We start from the raw sequence: 19,502 nt of genomic DNA, 5'->3' as shown, positions 1-19,502 counted from the left end.
ATATGCGATCTCTGCTTTCCAAAGAAACGGAGGAAAATGATTTCGCTTTGACGTGGTCAAAAGTAGGCTGACTTTGCTGGTTCTCTTTACTATCTACATTTTTTTTTTAATTTGATTTATATGCCGCCCTTCTCCGGAGACTCAGGGCGGCTTACAATGCATTAAGCAATAGCCTTCATACTTTTGTATATTTATACAAAGTCAGCTTATTGCCCCCACAGTCTGGCTCCTCAATTTACCTACCTTAGAAAGGATGGAAGGCTGAGTCAACCTTGAGCCTGGTGAGATTCGAACTTACAGTAATTGCAGGCAGCTGATGTTAATCACAATGCTATTAGTCTGCTGAGCCACCAGGCCCTTTTTTTAAAAAAAAAAATAGCGAGTCTAATTATATTCCACTGACTTTGGACTGATTTTAATGACCCAAAGGAGAATATGCGTACAGATAGTCGTCAACTTACAAACACAACTGAGCCCAAAATTTCCATTGCTAAGCAAGGCAGTTGTTAAGTGAGTTGCGCCCCATTTTATGACTTTTTTTGCCACAGTTGTTAAGTGATTCTCTGCAGTTGTTAAGTGAATTGTGTGGTGATTTAAGCAAATCTGGCTCCCCCCTCCCCTCCCCAGTTGACTTTGCTTGTTGGAAGCTGGCTGGGCATGTCACACATGATGATCCAATGACCCTGGGACCGTGCAACTGTCATATATACATGCCAGTTGTCAAGCATCCAAATTTTGATCATGTAACCATGGGGATGCTACCGTGGTCGTAAGTATGAAAACTGGTCGTAAGTCACTTTTTTCAATGCCGTTGTAACTTCTAACAGTCGCTAAACAAAGTCATAAGTCAAGGACCCCCTGTGCTCACAGTACAGTCCTTCCTTATAGCAGGGCCTCAGCCCTGCTGATTTCTTTTCTGCAGGGAGGACGGTGGCATAGACGCTGTCATTGCTGATCGATGCAGCCAGATAGACTTCCTTTTTGCAAGACTGTTCATTCTGAGAAGCAGGGAGTTTTTTGCCCTTCCCTTTAAGTGCTCGGTCCCACATGCTTCTCGTCATATTTACCCTTCTTTGAATTCTGATCTCCGAGCAGCCCTTTTGGTAACCTTTGGCCATTCCAGCTCCAAAGGGGACTACCAAAGTCCCTCTGTGAGGATAAAAACAGAGAAGCGAATGGAGACCATGTCAAACATAATGAGCAGTCCTTTTAAGCTTTTGTTTTTGCTTATCTTTTTTAATGCAAAGAAAACCCAAACAAAACAAATGGCGCTACCCGACTCCTCTAGGGTTTTTTTTGTTTTGTTTTTTAAACTGCTGTTTTAAAACAATTCAACTGGTTTACTCTTCAAGTCTTCCAACTCTGAATTCTAACTTCTTAAAATATGGAGAGGGCGACCATTACGGCCAGTAGGGAGGTGGGGAAGGGAATCCTTTCCCCCGCCCCCCACTCCTTTCTCTTCCCTTAAGGAAGATACTCAAACAACCCACACACACATCCAGCCCAACAGAAAAAGAGACCAAACAGCCACATTGCTGAAGGGATGTGCCATCCAGACTCCTGTAATCTTCCCCCCCCCCCCCAAAAAAAATTATGAACATCAAACATACAGAGACACGCGCACACCTAAGCCAGCATGGTATGGTTTCCCAGAGTGCTGAGTAAACGGCAGGCATGCCGTGTTTGCTGAGCCCAATTCTCCCACCATGTTGTATATAGGGCATCCAGGGTTATCAGTTCTGTATTTGAGAGAGCAGGTGGTTATTGGGCGCGGCGTCTGCCGTATCAGTTCCTAGTTTCTTCCCTGTATGTGCCTGCATGGGCATAAAGCGTAAGCATTTCCTAGAAATCGCGTAACAACAGAGGGAAAAGAAAAAAAAAACCACTGAAGAAAATACAAAAAGGAAGAGCCAAGAATCCAATTTTTGAAGCCACAAATGGGCAAACAGCTTAAGGAAAATATTTTTTAAAAAAACCACATAGTACATTCCAAAGAAGGGTTGGTGACCTGATCGATCAGGGTGCTGTGTTTCTTCTGCCACTTCCAAAAAAGCAAAATGCTTGGAAAGTCAGAAATGGACATGGAATCTCCCTTCCTAGGGTGAAGAAGCGCTAAAGGTCCAGACGGAAGCTCTTGCTTTAAGGTCATTACTCATCCAGTCGTTACATTTCCAGGAGCCGGCTTACTTTGCTTCTGAGATGAACAATCCCAAGAAGAATCGCTTCAAATCTGGGTCTACGGACTTGCCATCCCTCCTCACTGAGGGATAACAGCAATGGCTTGTCTCCCCTTTCACTAGGCAGGTAAAATTCTGATCATCCACACGGGAAAGCACAGCCTGCCTGTTCTTTCCCCCCCTAGAGAAAATGACTGTTTAAAAGTGATCATCAGCATTCGTGTGAACTTACCTGCAAGGCTGTAAAAAAAGAAAAAGGGTCAAACCAATAAAAAAGGTAAGAGGTGAACTATCATTTTTAGCAAGGCAGGATGGCTTGCTGATTAGTCCTCCAAGACTACGATCTCCACATTATGGACCTGATGCTGATGTTCATCAACCTCAGCCACCACCTTCTCCTCAGTCCTCAACTCTGTCCCTAAAATCACAGCTTTCCCCCCTGATTCTTCAGGATCGGCTTCTGGATCAGGTGCTGGGTCTATTTCTATGATCGTCTGTCCGTCCTCTGAAGTGCCTTCGACAGCCTGGATAGTAGAAGTCAGGCCAGACTCCATGGCCACCAGTTCCACAGGATTGACCATGGTGGCCACGTTAGCAAGAGTCCCATTGTCCTGCATCGCTGCCGAGCTCAGCAGGGCTAAGCTCGAGGAGGGGTGAAGTGTCACTGTATCGGATGTGCTGGTTTTGGAGGAAGAAACCACGGTGGCGTAGCGGAAAAGCTGGGAACCTGAGGGCAATGTGTGGACAGTCACTGGGCTGGAGCCCTGGCTGATCGTGGCCATTGGAATGTTGCTAACGGAGAACTGCTGTCCCATGGGCGCGATGGTGATGGGCGAGATGACAGTGAACTGAGGTTGCTGGATGGGAGCCGAGGGGCTTAGAACTGTGGCTGAAGCTGGACGTTTCAACCGGGGCCTTTTGGGAGGCTTTGGAGTGTTGACTGGCATCAGGACCACATTCTGAATGGATGGGTTCCTGGCAAACTTCTTCTGGTCTTCTAGTTGGCGATCTAGAACTGCAAGAAAGATTTATGGCATAGTCTAGTCAAGGAAATGCTTTGGAAATTATCACACAAGCAGCACAAAAGACAAGAGGTAGGAAAACAATTTCTAGGTATAACATGCAATTGTTTCTTCCTGTGCCAGAAGAACAGAACAATGGACGGGAATAGCAATAGCACTCAGACTTATATACTGCTTCATAGTCCTTTACAACCCTCTCTAAGCGGTTTACAGAGTCAGCCTATTGTCCCCAACAATCTGGGTCCTCATTTTACTGACCTTTGAAGGATGGAAGGCTGAGTCAACCTTGAGCCTGGTGAGATTTGAACTGCCAAATTGCAAGCAGCCGGCAGTCAGCAGAAGTAGCCTGCAGTACTGCACTTTAACCACTGCGCCACCATGGCTAATGGCTGTCTCGTGAGGATAACTCCAATTATTTAGAGAACAAAAAAAAAAAAACCTGGGATGGAGAGGTAAACTAATTTACCTCTCCAAGTACTGCTTAACCCCATCTCAAAGCTGCAGACAACAGCAGCTTTAAAATTAAAATAGCATCATATGCAAGTTTTCAAACCTCCAACGTATACTAAAACTACTAAAAATATTACAATGAAAATGCTGGTCAGAATTATAGCTAATGCCTCTTGGGGAAAGATAAATGTGGATTGTCCCAAAGGTGCTTTTCCAAAAGGCAATTTGGACTTTTTTTGGTTTTTTTTTCCTTGAAAATATTTTGCTTCTTATCCAAGAAGCTTCTTCAGAACTGATGAGTTCTTTTTGAAGCAAAACGTTTTCAAGGGGAAAAAAAACCCTAGAAAGTCCAGTTGCTTTTTGGGAAAAGCACCTTTGGGACAACCATCACCTAGATGATTGAGAATCGCCATAGACATAAAACTGTATTCAATGCAACTAATATACTTTTGGTAATTTAAGAAATTGTGTATTTAACCTAAGGAAAATACAAGAGGAGGAGGAGGATGGGGGGGAGAGGAGGAGGAGGAGGAGGAAAAGGAGGAGGAATGTTGTACAAAAATGCTTAATTTCAGCCCAACTGACCATTAGCTGCAGGACTACAATGTTAATGACTTCATAAAGTCTGGAGAGTTTAGCCTCCTCAAAAAAGCAAATTTGAGGGAATATGAATGTACTACAGCAACCAAGCAAGCAAAGCATATTTCTTGCACAATTAATTGATGAGCTAAGAAAGTTCCAATTTCAAAATTACCTGCCAGAGTGTTAAGAAATTGTTCCTCTCCCTGATCTGTTTGACTCTTCCTGTTATCCAGCACTCTCTTCACTGTGTCCATCAGACCAAAAGTGTGAGCGACATTATTTAGAACAGCAGCATCTACAGGAAGACATTCACAGACATTGACTAATATTCTAAATGGGATCCAACTGCCAGGCAGAAAGACTTGCAGTTACTCCTTGTTTGCCCGTGCAGGGATTACTTAACACTTGGGTAGCACTTGCTGTCTTTGATTTTGCAAGATGCACCTACAACAGCCATGGAAACTGACACTAAGAAGAAGAGTACGTATTTAACCATTGAAAAAAATAAATAAAGAAATGACTTATAATAATACTATTTCCCTGGGTTTTTAGCAACCTACTTGCTCAAGAATTCCAAAGCAGGAATGTGGTCTTCCGGGCGCAATTCAAGGTGTTGGTTACCACCTTTAAAGCGCTCCATGGCATAGGACCCGGGTACCTTTGAGACCGTCTTCTGCCACCAATAGCCTCCCACTGGCCAGTCCGCTCCCACAGAGAGGGTCTCCTCAGGGTGCCATCGGCCAAGTTATGTCGGCTGGCGACACCCAGGGGGAGGGCCTTCTCTGTGGGAGCCCCAGCCCTGTGGAATGAACTGCCCCCGGAAATACATAAGATCTCCAACCTCCGGGTGTTTCGCTGCGCACTGAAGACCCTGTTGTTCCGCCAGGCCGGGCTATCAACATAATAATTTTAAATTGGGGCATTTTAAATTTCTGGGGTTTTAAATTGAGCCAAATCTATTTAATCATTTTAAATTTTAATCGTTGTTTTGTCTTGTGTTTTTAAATAGGCTGTACACCGCCCTGAGTCCTTCGGGAGAAGGGCGGTATAGAAATAAAATTATTATTATTATTATTACCCAATTTAGTCCACAAATAACAGTGTAGGTAAAACCACATCAGACGTTTTATAGTTAACATGTCAAATGTAGTATTATGTAAATTGCATGAGAATTTTTGCAGAAAATAACACACATACAACGTCCTGAAGTATATTTTTCCCCCTTTAGCCTCAGGGTAGACCCTCCTGACATCACTATTGATATATTTTCAGCATCAGGCAAACCCCCTTGCTCTTCCCCCTCCTCTCATCATCATCAGCAGCAGCATTATCATCAGTGTTGTCATCTGGCTATTCTAGTCTGCTTTATGTGGAGTCCTTGGTGCTCTCTGAGCTTGCTTGTTTTCTTGCAGACGTTTCATTACCCAAACTAACGTAGCACTGATGATGTTACCTAGTTTGGGTAATGAAACGTCTATAAGAAAACAAGCAAGCTCAGAGAGCACCAAGGACCCCTCATTTCAACCCTGAGCGACAAATATTCTCCTTTATTAGTATGCTTTATAGAAGTTTCTTTTTCCGATACTTCTAGTTTTATTCAGCCCTGAAGCAACAGACCTTTCCCCAAAGTGACTGGATACTAAGGGAGCTGTGATAAACATTTAGACCAGTGTTTCTCAACCTTGGAAGCTTGAAGATGGGTGGACTTCAACTCCCAGAATCCCCCAGCCAGCGCTGCTGGCTGGGGGATGCTGGGAGTTGAAGTCCACCCATCTTCAAGCTACCAAGGTTGAGAAACACTGATTTAGACAATGAAAACATTCTGGAAAAAGATGATTTACAACTTTGATGGGTTTTAATTGGTTTTGGCATTTTCCTGTTAACGTTCACTATTTTTTTATTTCTTAGGATTGCATTGCGTTTTGAGATAAGAAAACTATCATTGGAGAGCAGTTAATAAAATGACAAAAGAAGCACTACCAAGACACATAATTCACAAAGCATAAATACAAGCAGTCCTTGACTTACGACCGTAACCGAGTCTAAAATTTCTGCTGCTAAGTAAGGAAGTTAAGTGAATCCCCCCCCCCATTTTACAACCTTTCTTGCCACAGTTGTTAAGTGAACCACTGCAGTTGTTAAGTTAGTAGCCCGGTTGTTACATCAGTGTGGCTTCCCCATTGACTTTGCTTGTCAGAAGGTCACAAAAGGGGATCATGGGATCCTGGGACACCGCAAACCATCATAAATATGAACCAGTTGTCAAGCATCTAATTCTGATCACGTGACCATGGGGAATGCTGCAATGGTCGTGAGTGTGAAAAACGGTCATAAGTTGCTTTTTTTCAGTGGTCTAACTTCGAACAGTCGCTCAATGAACTGTTGTAAGTCGAGGACTACCTGTAAGGCAGGAAGTCTGCCCTAGTGGTTATCATTTCATATCAACATGGAGACTGCTGACCTCTTACCCACCAGTAATCTGGAAAGGGGGCTGGGCAAGCCTTTGCTGTACCCCTCTTAGCACCTCCTCTATCTCCTTCTGAATATTACAGACCACTTCTTCCATCAAGCCCACATCAGCAATGCCTTTCCAAAACATCAGCATCTCCTCTGCCATGGAAAGATAAACATTTTTAAAGAAAAAAACTGTTTGGCAATTATACAGCACAATTTCTACTGCTGAGACCAGCAAACTACTCTACAACAGGGGTGGGCTCCTGGGGATTCCCAGGGGTTCAGGTGAACCTCTAGCTAAGATTCTGGGAAGTTCGGAGAACCCCCAAATCCCATTCCTGACTGGCCCCGCCCACCCCACCCCCTTCCAGGAGTCCCCACGCAGCCCGTTTTGGATGCAGGTAAGTGCAGGAGGCTTGGGGAGGGTGGAAAACAGGCCTACTGGAAATGGGCCCGTTTCCGGCCTCCAGAGGGCCTCTGGAGCCCGAGGAGGCCATTTTCGCCCTCCTGGAGGCTCAAGGAAAGCCTCCGGAGCCCAGGAGGGCAAAAAGCCCCCCCACCCCACTGTGGTACAGGAAGCCGACTAGGCCACGCCCACCATGGCCATGCCCACCCAGCAACCGGGCAGAGAACCCCTTGCTAAAATTTTTGAAGCCCACCCGAGATATACACTATCAAGCACATTAAGGAATTGATGACTAACTTGTTGACCCAACCTATACAACTCTTACTTGGAAGTATCATTGAACTAAAAGACACCCACTCCAGACATATCTAGATCAGTATTTCTCAACCTTGGCTAACTGAAGATGTGTGGACTTCAACCCCCAGAATTCCCCAGCTAGAATTCTGGGAGTTGAAGTCAACACATCTTCATGGAGTCATGGTTGAGAACGCTGATGTAGACTGTCCATTGACCACTTACAAATTATGCTTGCAGCGCATGTATGCTCACAAAACAGTTGCGACAGGCTGAAAACAGCTTTTAGGGCATGTCAAGTAAAACACTAGAAGCCTTTTGTGTTTTGGTGCAAACTGTCAAAGGATCATTCAAGAATGGTGCATGCCACTGCTGATGAGTGACGTTTAGGACCAGTTTTCCCCAAAATTGGCACGCTACAGAAAGACTGAGGATGCAGGGCCGAGTAATCTCAATCCTCACTGACAAAAGTTTGCTTCTTTTACTCCACTTCCTCTCCTTTCCAAAGTGTGCAGAGGAAATGAAAAAAGTATGCAAGCTGTACAGAGAAACGGGAAGGACCAACCTGAAATCTCCTCTGGATCTTTCTTGATTCCCTCATCGGTTGCCATAGTGACTGCTGCTGTCATTGCAGAATTCCATTCAATCCCTTCTTCTACACTTTCCTCAGACACTGCAATTTGGGTGATGCTTCCTGCACAAGAGAAGACCAGTCTGATATTCTGCTGCCACAGTAACTCCTCACCCACCCACACATCTAGATGATACATCAGGATAAGTTCTGTTAAGCCAAATATTCATCTGTAAATCTATGACTTGCTATGACAACAATGATAGGGTTTACACCCTACGTTAAGCCATACACCATAATTTCCAAATCACAATGGCTGGGACATGCAAAATGCAGCTCAAAGCAAACAAAGCACATTAGGTCTTAGCGCTGTGTGTGAATTCAGTCCTTCCAGACCAGCCTTGCCCATTTGGCACACTATGTGGGGATGGCAGTTCCTCAGATTCTCAGCCAGCATGGTCTCTTTGATGGTGCCACATTGGGCAGGCTAAGCAAGGTTGCTTTGGGCTGATCAACATATCCTCGGGGCTGGCACAATAAAGCCATTGCTTTTGAAATGTTACGTAAACTCTGTAGATGCTGCAATGAATGAAGAAATGTTTGGGTGTAACTACCACAAAGGTACACTATACATTTGTGTGTTTCAATTCAATGCTGGCTGGGGAATTCTGAGAGTTTCAAGTCCACACATCTTAAAAGTGGCCAAGGTTGAAAGTCCCTGCTTTATACAAATCGCCTTTTTCTTTTAATGTTCAAAAGCCACACCTGAATTGTGCGAAATATTTGTCATGTGGCTTCACCTTATACATTAAGCTTGTTATGCTCTAATTAATTGAAGTAGCTGAACTAAAAAAAAAGAAACAAGATGTGGATGGGAAGTAAGATAATATGCTCTCCAACACTGGGCACGATGCCCTTCTGTCACAAAGCCCTTTGGATGTAGCTCAGAATTAAACCACGTGATAAATACCTCACACGTCGTCAGCCCTTTAAGGTAGACAAAGTCAAGAAATAGGAGTTCCTAGAAATCTTGGAAAGTATATAAATGCAGTTAGGATATTGTAATGGAATTTGTAAACCTGTCCTCCACTCTATTTCAACTTACACTTAATCTATTCAAGGCAGAGTTTTAATAAGAGGGAGACCTACCATCAGCAGAAGTGGGGGTCTGTACCAGGCTTGTTTGTCCTGGTACCGGGGCCCTGGCACTGCTGAACAGGAGGTCAAACTTGGTGCTTCGGCAGGTGTTGGTGCACACTTTGTCATGTTGATAGAAATCAATTTGCCCAGAGTCCATCATCTTTCTGCACAATGAATGGAAAACAGAACAAGTCATCTGAGGGGATGAAAATCAGTTCAAAGAATTGTCTAAGAGAAAAATGTAAAAAAGACAAAGCCTTTGAGTGTGATGCATCCAATGATGCTCAGTCCTGTTTAGCTTATGCCCAACTGCAGTTATATAATTCAATGGAAGGTTTAATATGAAGTACGTGGTTCTGTGCCGTAAAAAAACCTTATCTTTCTTTCCACCTACCGTAAATTTAGTTGGCCATATGGAAAGGGATAATAACTACAATTTACTGAATCCTCCAAAGTGGCCCTCGTTATTCATTGGAGGCTGTTCCAGCCCAAAGACTGTGGGTAATAAAATCATGGATAATGAGAGCCTCACAAGCACACTTTATAACAGGGCAAAACACCTCCATCGTTTTGTGCATGCTACACACCCAGATAAATTCTCCAAAAGGTCTCTCCCGAATAGAGCCAGATGCCAATCTTTTTACCATTGATAATGATGTCTAATTTATATCACCAGCCTTAAACACTTGAAATTGCAGTTAAGGAAATAACGGGGTTCACCTATAAAAAGTCCTAGACCTCTGACCAGTCTCTTAGTGAAAGTTCCAGGAGACCCCAAAAAAGGTACTTACAAATCCTGTTGGATGCAACCTTCTGCAGTCACATGATTGCATTTTGGGTGCGTGACAACTAGTTCACTTTTATGGCCATTTGGAGTGTTCTGTGGTCACATGACTTCCATTTATGACTTTTTTCTGAGAGCTGGCCCATTGCAGACAATGGAGTCACTTAATGACTGCAATGTTCATTTAGTGATCACGGTGATTCATTTAACGGCCACCATAAAAATATATTGTAAAATCAAGTCGTTCACTTGATGACGCACTGAACCACCGGCACGACTTACAGCCTATTTCCAAGCTCAATTATGGTGGTAAGTCAAGTAGATCAAAGTCTTATTCCAGCAATCTCTTAACATTCTGTATAAAACTGCCCATGAAATCACTGGGATGTTTCCTATGAAAAATCTGTATTTTAAAATACATAGGTCAAACTCTCAGCACCATTTTTATTTGGCAAGAAACACAAGGTACCACAGTTTTAAGAAGAGGGGAGATTCCTCTCCAGATGTCCGCACCAGAGTTTGGTACAGGTAATCCTCAATTTACAACTATTCATTTAGTGACTGTTCAAAGTTACAACAGCGTGAAAAAAGTGACTTACAGATGTTTTTCACGCTTACAACCAGAGGTGGAATTGACTTACCTTCCCTACTGGTTTGCTCAATTGGCTCACGCGTGCCACCTCTGTGCATGCGCAAGTCCTTCTGCACATGCACAGTAGTCACGCATTACATGCGGGTGGGCGGAGCCTCCCACAGTCGCCGCCACTGGTTCCCGTGATCTGAAGAGAACTGGCTGAATCCCACCATAGCAGCATCCCCATGGTCACATGATCAAAATTCAGATGCTTGGCAACTGGTTCATATGTATAACCATTGCTGTGTCCCCAAGGTCACGTGATCCCCAAGGTCACATGACCTGACAAGCAAAGTCAATGGGGAAGCCAGATTCACTTAACAACTCTGTTAGTAACTTAACTGCAACGATTCGTTTAAGAACTGTGGCAAGAAAGGTCATAAAGTGGGGCAAAACTCACTTAACAAATATCTCGCTTAGCAACAGAAATTTTGGGCTTAATTGTGGTCGTAAGTTGAGGACTACCTGTACATGACAAAGACAGTTACCTCAGCATGATTCCTCCTAGGCGGATGGCTCGCTTCCAGTCCTTCAGGGTGGACTTGCCAGCCAGGTGAACAAAGTGCTTGGGGCTGATAAGCTGATCATTGAACTATCAAAAGAGGAAGGAACCATTTATTTTTCTCATGGTAAGGATATAATGCAACCATTCAGTCTTCAAGGCAGCACCCATTATTCATGGATATATGTGATCAAGACAGACTAGGAGTTTGTTAATACAACCTGGGCTTTGTGATTCCAGGCTGACACCGTGCAAGATGTAGAACTGTTTGGGGATAAAAATTAGGTGGATAAGTGGGAAAATTTTTGCCATCCAATTACCGTATTTTTCGGAGTATAAAACACACCTTTTTCCCCCCTAAAAGGGGGGGAAAATTAGGTGCGTCTTATACACCGAATGTACCCCGCCCACCCACTGGCCCCCACCCTTTGGCCTCTGCCTCCCAGCAGTTACCTCCTTGCAGCAAACAGCAAGAAGAAACAGCTTCTTTCAGCTTCAGCACAGCTTAATTAGTACAAGTTGATAGGATCGGCCTCCGACTCTCAGCTGATTTGCTCTCAGCTGTCTTGCGCAGGGCTCTGCTGCTTGCTGCAAAGAGGTAAATTGCTGGAGCAGATTTTTTTTTCCTTGTGCTAATCAAGCTATGCTGAAAACGAAAATGAAAGTAAAGCAGGCTGTTTGCTGCAAGGAGGCAAAATTGCTCAGAGGCAGAGGCAGATTTCTTTTTCTTCTTTTCCTCACCAAAAAAGGTAGGTGCATCTTATACTCAGGTGCATCTTATACTCCGAAAAATATGGTACATATTGTAGAATGGGACTCTCACAAGAAAAACATCTATTATGGCAGACATAACCCAACTTTCTTCCTACAGTGGTATCCAGGCCCTTGTGGCAGGGGGAGGGGTGCCTCCCCCTTGCAAGAGTGAAATAAAGACATTACCTTCAACTCTGCCACCTAAATAGTTTATTGCTAAGAGTTTCAGGTGTACCAAATACTCCTGTGCATAGCGGAACATTTTTCAAAGGAAAAGAGTGCTCCTGTCAAAAACCCAGCAACACAGAACAAAGAGAAGAGAACTGGCAAAAGTCACTTTCACCATGCTATTTACCTTAACACACTTGACATTGATTCCTGGGCACACAAATTTCTTCCAGAGCAAGATGGCCTTGCTATCTCCACAGGTAATGGGGTAGGCAATCTCAATTTCCTCATTGCTTTCAAGGGCACTGGCATCTACAGATGGAAACAGGGAGATATTTGAGAGACGTGTAGAGATCTCCATGCTGATTCATCTCACCATAAGTGCCCAGCCTTGGCAACTTTAAGACCCGTGGAACTTCAATACCCAGAATTCCCCAGCCAGCATGGGGAATTCCCCAGACAGCATTCCCGATGGCTGGCAGGGGAATTCTGGGAGTTGAGGTCCACAAGTCTTAAAGTTCCCAAGACTGGACACCCCTGATTTAACCCAAACACTGAAAAGGACTCTAAAGATCTCAAGCATTTTCTCATTGTATATCTTTTAAACTGGAGATCCCAAGTCTGAACTTGGGATACCCTTGCATGAAAGCCACATTTTAAGCCATCACTTCTTTCTTAAAGACACTGATAAAATTATATAGTCTGTTTCATCTTTACAACTTACGATGGATCCATAAATAATGTACTGTATAGTATTTAGGTAAGCATCAGAGTACAGTTTCATAACAGCCAGAAGTGGTCAGAGTATAAAAGGAAGACAATATGATTCATTGTTGTCCTTGTTGCCATTAACAAGGCAGGGTTTCTTATGGAATGGCTTAATCCTTACTGTACTAATACATGGTCCGATTTGTTTAACTCAGCCATAAATCATACAATGATATACATAAATGATATACAACTTACAACTCGGCTATAAATCATGGGATGTAAATCTCAATGGCTAGACTCACATTATATACCAAACCAAAATTAAACTACAATCAGAGGTGGGTTTCAGCAGGTTCTGACCAGTTCTGGAGAACCGGTAGTGGGAATTTTGAGTAGTTCGGAGAACCAGTAGTAAAAATTCTGACTGGCCCCGCCCCCATCTATTCTCTGCCTCCCGAGTCCCAGTTGATCAGGAGGAAATGGGGATTTTGCAGTATCCTTCCCCTAGAGTATGGTGGGAATGGAGATTTTACAGTATCCTTCCCCTGCCATGCCCACCAAGCCATGCCACTCCCACCAAGCCGCACCCACAGAACCAGTAGTAAAAAATTTTGAAACCCACCATTGTCTACAATGTAAGGGCAAAGTACTAGCTTCTACCTAGAAAATAATTGTTTTGGAAAATACAGTTCTTTGGGATACTAGCCTCACATTCTCACTCTCTTGAATGTCCATTATAATATGCAAATTTACAGTTATTCTGAAGTGATGAAGATAGTAAATGAAATTTGGACAGTAGTCTGACAAGACCTGCCTTGTGCCTATAGTTGAGCTTCAGGAATGTGAACCTTTAGGCAACACCTTCACAGGAAGAGACAATGAAAGAAAGCTCCCAAGGCCTCTTAGCTCAGGAATTCTTTTTCCAAGGGATTCTAGATTTTTGCAGTGCTACAGGCTTTATTCCACCTTATGCAAATATGTAGAAAGGTTGGTATTTCCCTTAATGATATGGAGTGGGGCAATGATGAAATCCAATTTTTTTTACTACCGGTTCTGTGGGCGTGGCTTGGTGGGCATGGCAGGGGAAAGTTACTACAAAATCTCCATTCCCACTCCACTCCAGGGGAAGGATATTGCAAAATCTCCATTCCCACCCCACTCCAGGGGAAGGATACTGCAAAATCCCCATTCCCTCCCCACTCCAGGGGAAGGATACTGCAAAATCTCCATTCCCACCCCACTCCAGGGGAAGGATACTGCAAAATCTCTATTCCCACCCCACTCCAGGGGAAGGATACTGCAAAATCCCCACTCCAAAATCTCCATTCCCACCCCACTCCAGGGGAAGGATACTGTAAAATCTCCATTCCCACCCCACTCTGGGGTCAGCCAGAGGTAGTATTTGCCAGTTCTTCGAACTACTCAAAATTTCTGCTACCGGTTCTCCAAACTGCTCAAAATTTCCGCTTCCAGTTCTCCAGAACCTGCTGGATTTCACCCCTGGAGTGGGGGAAAAAGCCATGATCCATGCAAATAACTATTGCAGAAACTGTTATGCTTCAGGATCAGCCCATTTCTGCTTTTGCTGAGCAAAGTTTTGGTTTGGAGGAAAGACGGTGGACATCGTATTTCTTCTTCAATGTTGTCCTCCCTATATTAACCCAGGGATGCACAATGGATTAAGAAGCAGTGACTGCATTAAAGCCATTCCATGCATCTGATTTCATCATGTCTTCCTGGTTTTGCTTCAGCGCACTAACCATTGCACATGCTGCCTGCATGCTTCATCCAAAGCACCCCTATTAGGCTGCAATACAATTGAGCTAAATATGAAACTGATGCATCGTTATCCCTGAGAACTCACCGATGCCATCTTCAAGTTTGTGTATGGTGTGCGTTTCTACAGCCATCACAGCCGCATTAGTTTCAGAGCTCTCTTGATAAATTCTGCTGTACAAATGGCAATAAGTACACAAATGATGCAGTAATTTGAAAACTGGTGACATGAAAGTACATCTCCCCCACATCAATCTGTGTGCCCCTGGCATCAGAGGGTAACACTATGGGATTTTCCATTAATAATTCCGTATTTATGGAATTTGGCACTTTTCAACAGCAACCCAAAATCTTAATTTTAATAGTTCCGTTTTTGGTTAGTTTGATTTCCCTGCATAATCGTTTATTTTAGATTATATAAACATTTATATAAAAAGCAATATTCATAGCAGTATTTTTTTCCCCACCAATTTCATAAGGGATACTGTAATTTTTATCTCCAAGGAAAGTTAATATCATTATAATCAAGTTCTCTTGCTATAGCTGAAAGGACTCAAGTCTACATACAAGAAAGGAAATTGTTATTAAACAGTGGGACTTGTTTTGATACAACTTGCTTCACTGTGGAATGAACTGACTGGGGGGGGTGGGGGGTTGACCTCTTCTTTATTAGGAATGCTATACCAGCTGCGGGTTGACCAAATTGTCCTTAATTTTATGGTTCTATCCAGCCATAAAATCCGGCCATAAAATGAATGACGGAGAAGGCATCCATAAAACGTGAGTTCCTTCACATTTTTAAGCATATCTAGAATCTCCCAATACTCTTATTATAATAATATTATACTTGTTAAAATTCCGTCTTCTGCACAAATCACAAGAGTTTCGTCTTCTTTTATGCCTGCATTCTCAGCTCTCCTTGGAGCACTCCTCTAAGCCCTCAATTTGGGCATAATTACTTGGGAATATTTTGTTTTGCTACTGGCATGTCACTCACCCTTGTTGCACTGGCTGTAGTTGTAATATAACCTGGGTTTTGGTATCTTCTGGGTTTCCCCCCTCCGTTCCTTCAGTTGGCACAACGACCACATCTCCTACAGGAATGCTTACTTCAGCATTTGCCATTTGTTCACATGAAGTCTGAGCCACCGGGTGACAAGTATGCTGTAGCGGACAATAAACAACCGAGGCAACCTTGATTTGGGAGTTGAGAACCGTCATCTCTAAATTACACACAATTATCATATTGTATAACAGTAGGTCAAAAGGGCCCACATCCTCAGCACCTTTGTGGCTTCTCTTAATAGTCTTAACCTCTCCTCACAATCTAAGATTGTTCTCAGAATAATTGACTATCTATCACTATTGCCTTGGGAACTCAAAAGTGACTTGGCCTTGTTAGCTTTCTTGTAAGGTTTAACAGGTTATTGTGACAGCAATTAAAAGATGCACAAGCATTCCCTGTTCTCTATTCTGAGCTGCACCTGCTACAGCAGAAGCATGAGCCATCTGAAAACAAAAGGGGGTATTTTTTTATAGAACTGTTATTTTATAATCAACTTGGATTCATTAAAAAGTGAAGGCTGCAGACCTATATACCATTGGCTTAGACTTACCTAGTACAGTCTAGTCTAGTACTTAGCTATATTTGCTTCTGAGTTCACAGGCAATTGGGGGCGGGGGGTTTGGTTTTTGTTAAAACAACCAATTAGGCTGAAGCACTGAGCAGTGTCATTCAATAGGCAGAGAAAGCTGGAAAGCCACATTGCAATGATTGATGTGGTATCTATAGAGGGCTTGAAAAATATGTAATGGGTGGCTTGAATCTTGGCGAGAGGCACTGGCTGCTTTTTAAATGATTCAAGATTGTGGGAGTTGCTTTTGCTTTCTCTTTGTTCCTTTGCCAGCAGAATGCCAAAATCAAACCCCCTCCCACAATACATTGGTTGTAAACTAATGACCAAAAGAACCCCCAAATGCAATTTTGGCTATTGGTTGCTTCCAAATCAGCAGATGAACTGGGAAAGCAAGGATTTATGGAATTTCCAGGAAGAATGGTCATACACATGATTCATGGGAAATAAGAACCTTAACACAAAACCCCATTTCATAAGTGAGTGTATGAGTTTCCTTGTTTTCAGATTCAAAATCACAGGCCATTGTTACTGCTGGATCAGATGATCAGTCCAAGAAATTCAACTTCACGCTACCAACCAGCCCCTCCTGCTGGCTGCAGAAAACTCATTAGCAATACACAAATGTAATTCCATTTCCTCCTCTCATTTTGCTTCAGAGGATACCCAGAGAAATACACTGTGGTGGTGTTGAATCTGAAGGTTAGATATAACTCTAATGACCTTGCTGTCTAATAATCTTTCCTAGAGCTGTTTCTAAACCCCTCTTTGTTGTCATTCTACTATACAATGACAATGAATTTTAAAAATTATTCAGTATGTGAAAATGTATTTTATTGTGTCTCTTAAAGGCAAGGTTGAAATGACTCAATTGAAGATTAATCTTTGACCCGTGTTTGAATAGTTCTTTAAAGTCATGTCTGAATTCAGGATAAATTGAATGAGAGACTGCTCATTAGTTCAACGGTTATCAGCTAGAATTATTTTAGAGTGAATGCTATGTATCTGCCTCAAATAAATTCCCCTGGATGTTACTGGAATTTACTTCTACGACAGCAGAAACAATATCACAACTTTCCTAATTTACTTTTAGCTAAGTCCAAATGAATTCGGTAATGTTTACAGTTAGTCAAATCCTAGACATTATTTTAGATTAGTTGAAGTAGTGCCATAAATATTGGCAGGGCTATAACAGAAGGCTCAGAATGCCTTAGCTACTTATTATTATGGGAAAATAAAAGTTGAGGCAAACAAGAACGCTATTTGCATCTTTATTATTATTATTATTTTGCAGTTTTCTTCATGTGAAACAGAGTTGTCCAATCAACAATGGTATCCTTCCAATAATGGTGCCAGGTCATCAATTTTGTTATTATTTTAAAAAGCCAAACAAAAAAATCCCTTAACACTGAATAGAGAATGGGTGATAGAAGAGGGACATTTAAGGAGCATTTCAACTATGTTTTTTGTTTTTTTTGGGGGGGGGGAGCATTGTTTTCCAGAAATGCAATCCCAAACCCATCATCAGCATTGCCATAAAAAAAAAGAGCATGGAATGCAATTGTTTTTTTATTGCCTTCTGCTACAGAAATCAAGGCAACCTTTTTTTATCATAATTTGTCATTTATAACAAAAAAAATGCCAATTCTTGGTAAAGCCACTTTGATCTCAGCTATTCCAACAGGCTGTTTAAACTCATTTATCGAACTCCAACCACCACCCGTCGGTTATCTAAAGCCATCTCAGTGTAATGAATATTATGTATCATAAATCACAGGGAGATTTCACAGAAACCTGGCTCCTGCTCTAATAATGTATTAAATTGAAATGCTGCCCAGAGATGCTATGCTAGCTAGGCTGTTAACATAACAGTAATCCTAACTTTGCCCAGTTTTAATTTTCGTTATGATGGATCCTGCTTAAAACCGGTGGCGGACTTTCTTTCAACCTATCAATCGAAATAGAGTTGGAAGGGACTTTAGAGGTCTTCTAGTCCAGCCCTCCTCACCCCCTCAAACCAGGAGGGCCTTATATACCCTGTTTCCCCCCCAAAATAAGACTTCCCCTGATAATAAACCCAATCGGGCTTTTGAGCGCATGGCAATAAGGCAAACAAGCGCTTATTTCAGGGTTCAAAAAAATATAAGACAGGGTCTTATTTTCGGGGAAACACGGGTAGTATCATTTCATTTTCTCTTTTGTGAGTTTTGACTGAGTTCAAAACAGTCCCGGGACAGGAGCTTGATTAATAATTTTGTCACTGAACGGGGACGGGCTTTTAGTTCGGCCAGGGAAGGAAGGAAGGAAGGAAGGAACCCCTCAATCCGGCCGCCTGAGGGAGAAAGTCGGGGCTTGTTGGGACCGAGAGGCTCAGGGAAACCGCGAGTGCCAAGCCGTCCCTCAGAAGAACCCCGAGGATGAAAGGCGGCGAGTTCAACCGGTGAAGCGAGTTCCGCTGGCAAAACTCGCTCCACTCCCCGCTTCCCCACCCCACGCCCGGCGGTTCCAAGGCAGACCCGGCGAGGGTGGGGGGAGCAAAGCGGCCCGCGCGTTTTTCTTTCTTTTTTTTATTTGTTTAAACGCTTGGCCCGACTTCACGGCCGGAGACTCCAACTTCCATCATCCCCAGCTCGCCCGGGCGCTGGGGATGATGAGAGGTGGTGGCGGCGGCGGCGCGAGGAGGAGGAGGAACAACAACCCCGCGCGGGCCGCCCGTGGACGCCTTTCCACACTGTCCACACTGAGGGCGAGTTCGACCGCGCCCGCGCGGCTGAGGGGAAAGCCCGCCTTCCCCCGCGGGCCCCGCCCCCTCGCCTGCCCCGCGAGCCCCTCAGCCCTCCGTGGCCCCGCCCCTCTTCCCTCGCTCCAGGCCAGGCGCAGCCTCCTCCCCCTCCTCCTTTCCCCACCCTCCACTTCCCCCCCCCCGTAGCGGCGCTGCGACGTCCGCTCTCCCGGCGGCGGCACGTACGGCGGGGTAGCGGCCGTGCGCTCTCCCAACGCAACCCCCTCCCTCATCTCCACGCACTCTGCGTCCCGGCTCCCGTAGCGCAGCGGCAGCAAGAACGTCGCCCTGCGTTCCCTCCCCCCCCCGTTACCGTCTCCGAGCGGCCGAGTCCGGGCTGGGGGGGGTTGGGAGGAGGGAGGGAGCATGCGCAGAAGCTGCAGCGGCTCGCCTGCCAGGACTTCCGGCCGCCTCCTCTCTCTTAAAGGGGCCGCGAGAGACAGAGCAGTTTTGGCGGCTCCCGCGGTTGTGCGCTGTTGGATGTCTTTTGGGGGGCCTGGGAAAGGATCGCATTTGCAGCCTTTGGCCAAGCCCGTTTCTAGGGTCGGCTCTTCTCAGCTGATCTGCCGACTGCCAGAGCTGCTGCTGCTGCATTAATAGCATATGCATGTTTGGCAGTTATTGGATATATAGCAATAGCACTTAAGACTTATACACCACTT

The 19,502-nt window shown here is 44.0% G+C and overlaps 1 protein-coding gene across 8 annotated transcripts; it reads right to left on the bottom strand.

The window, feature by feature from the left end:
* Positions 1-1,215: 1,215 nt before the first annotated feature.
* Positions 1,216-19,232, bottom strand: GMEB1 (glucocorticoid modulatory element binding protein 1). 8 transcript variants are annotated; one of them, XM_087876126.1, is made up of 10 exons: positions 19,154-19,232; positions 15,422-15,588; positions 14,513-14,595; positions 12,125-12,249; positions 11,003-11,106; positions 9,106-9,260; positions 7,951-8,079; positions 6,704-6,841; positions 4,404-4,526; positions 1,216-3,192 (listed from the first exon to the last, which is right to left on the bottom strand). In XM_087876126.1, the coding sequence occupies exons 2-10, from the start codon at positions 15,547-15,549 to the stop codon at positions 2,501-2,503; spliced, it is 1,677 nt and encodes a 558-aa protein (XP_087732252.1). In that variant the 5' UTR covers positions 15,550-15,588; positions 19,154-19,232; the 3' UTR covers positions 1,216-2,500. The 8 variants fall into 8 exon arrangements, with proteins under 8 accessions (XP_087732252.1, XP_034269526.2, XP_034269528.2 ...); XM_034413635.3 differs by having other exon boundaries at positions 14,513-14,598; positions 19,154-19,231; XM_034413637.3 differs by having other exon boundaries at positions 14,513-14,598; positions 19,027-19,208.
* Between the last annotated feature and the right edge of the window lie 270 nt (positions 19,233-19,502).

This window comes from Pantherophis guttatus, chromosome 10, assembly GCF_059756535.1.
Source record: "Pantherophis guttatus breed Tessera chromosome 10, ASM5975653v1, whole genome shotgun sequence".
NCBI classification, from domain to species: domain Eukaryota; kingdom Metazoa; phylum Chordata; class Lepidosauria; order Squamata; family Colubridae; genus Pantherophis; species Pantherophis guttatus.
Note: the sequence above shows the minus strand (reverse complement) of the source record. Positions and strands in the feature narration are given on the sequence as shown.

What these genes read in the sequence shown, in the direction of transcription:
- GMEB1 (XM_034413633.3), bottom strand. Translation starts at nt 15,669, where the DNA reads ATGATAATTGTGTGTAATTTAGAGATGACGGTTCTCAACTCCCAAATC. An exon ending in CAAACTTGAAGATGGCATCG is followed by an intron (nt 12,250 to 14,512) that starts GTGAGTTCTCAG and finishes TTCCATCTGTAG; the next exon opens with ATGCCAGTGCCCTTGAAAGC. An exon ending in AGATCCAGAGGAGATTTCAG is followed by an intron (nt 6,842 to 7,950) that starts GTTGGTCCTTCC and finishes TTTCCATGGCAG; the next exon opens with AGGAGATGCTGATGTTTTGG.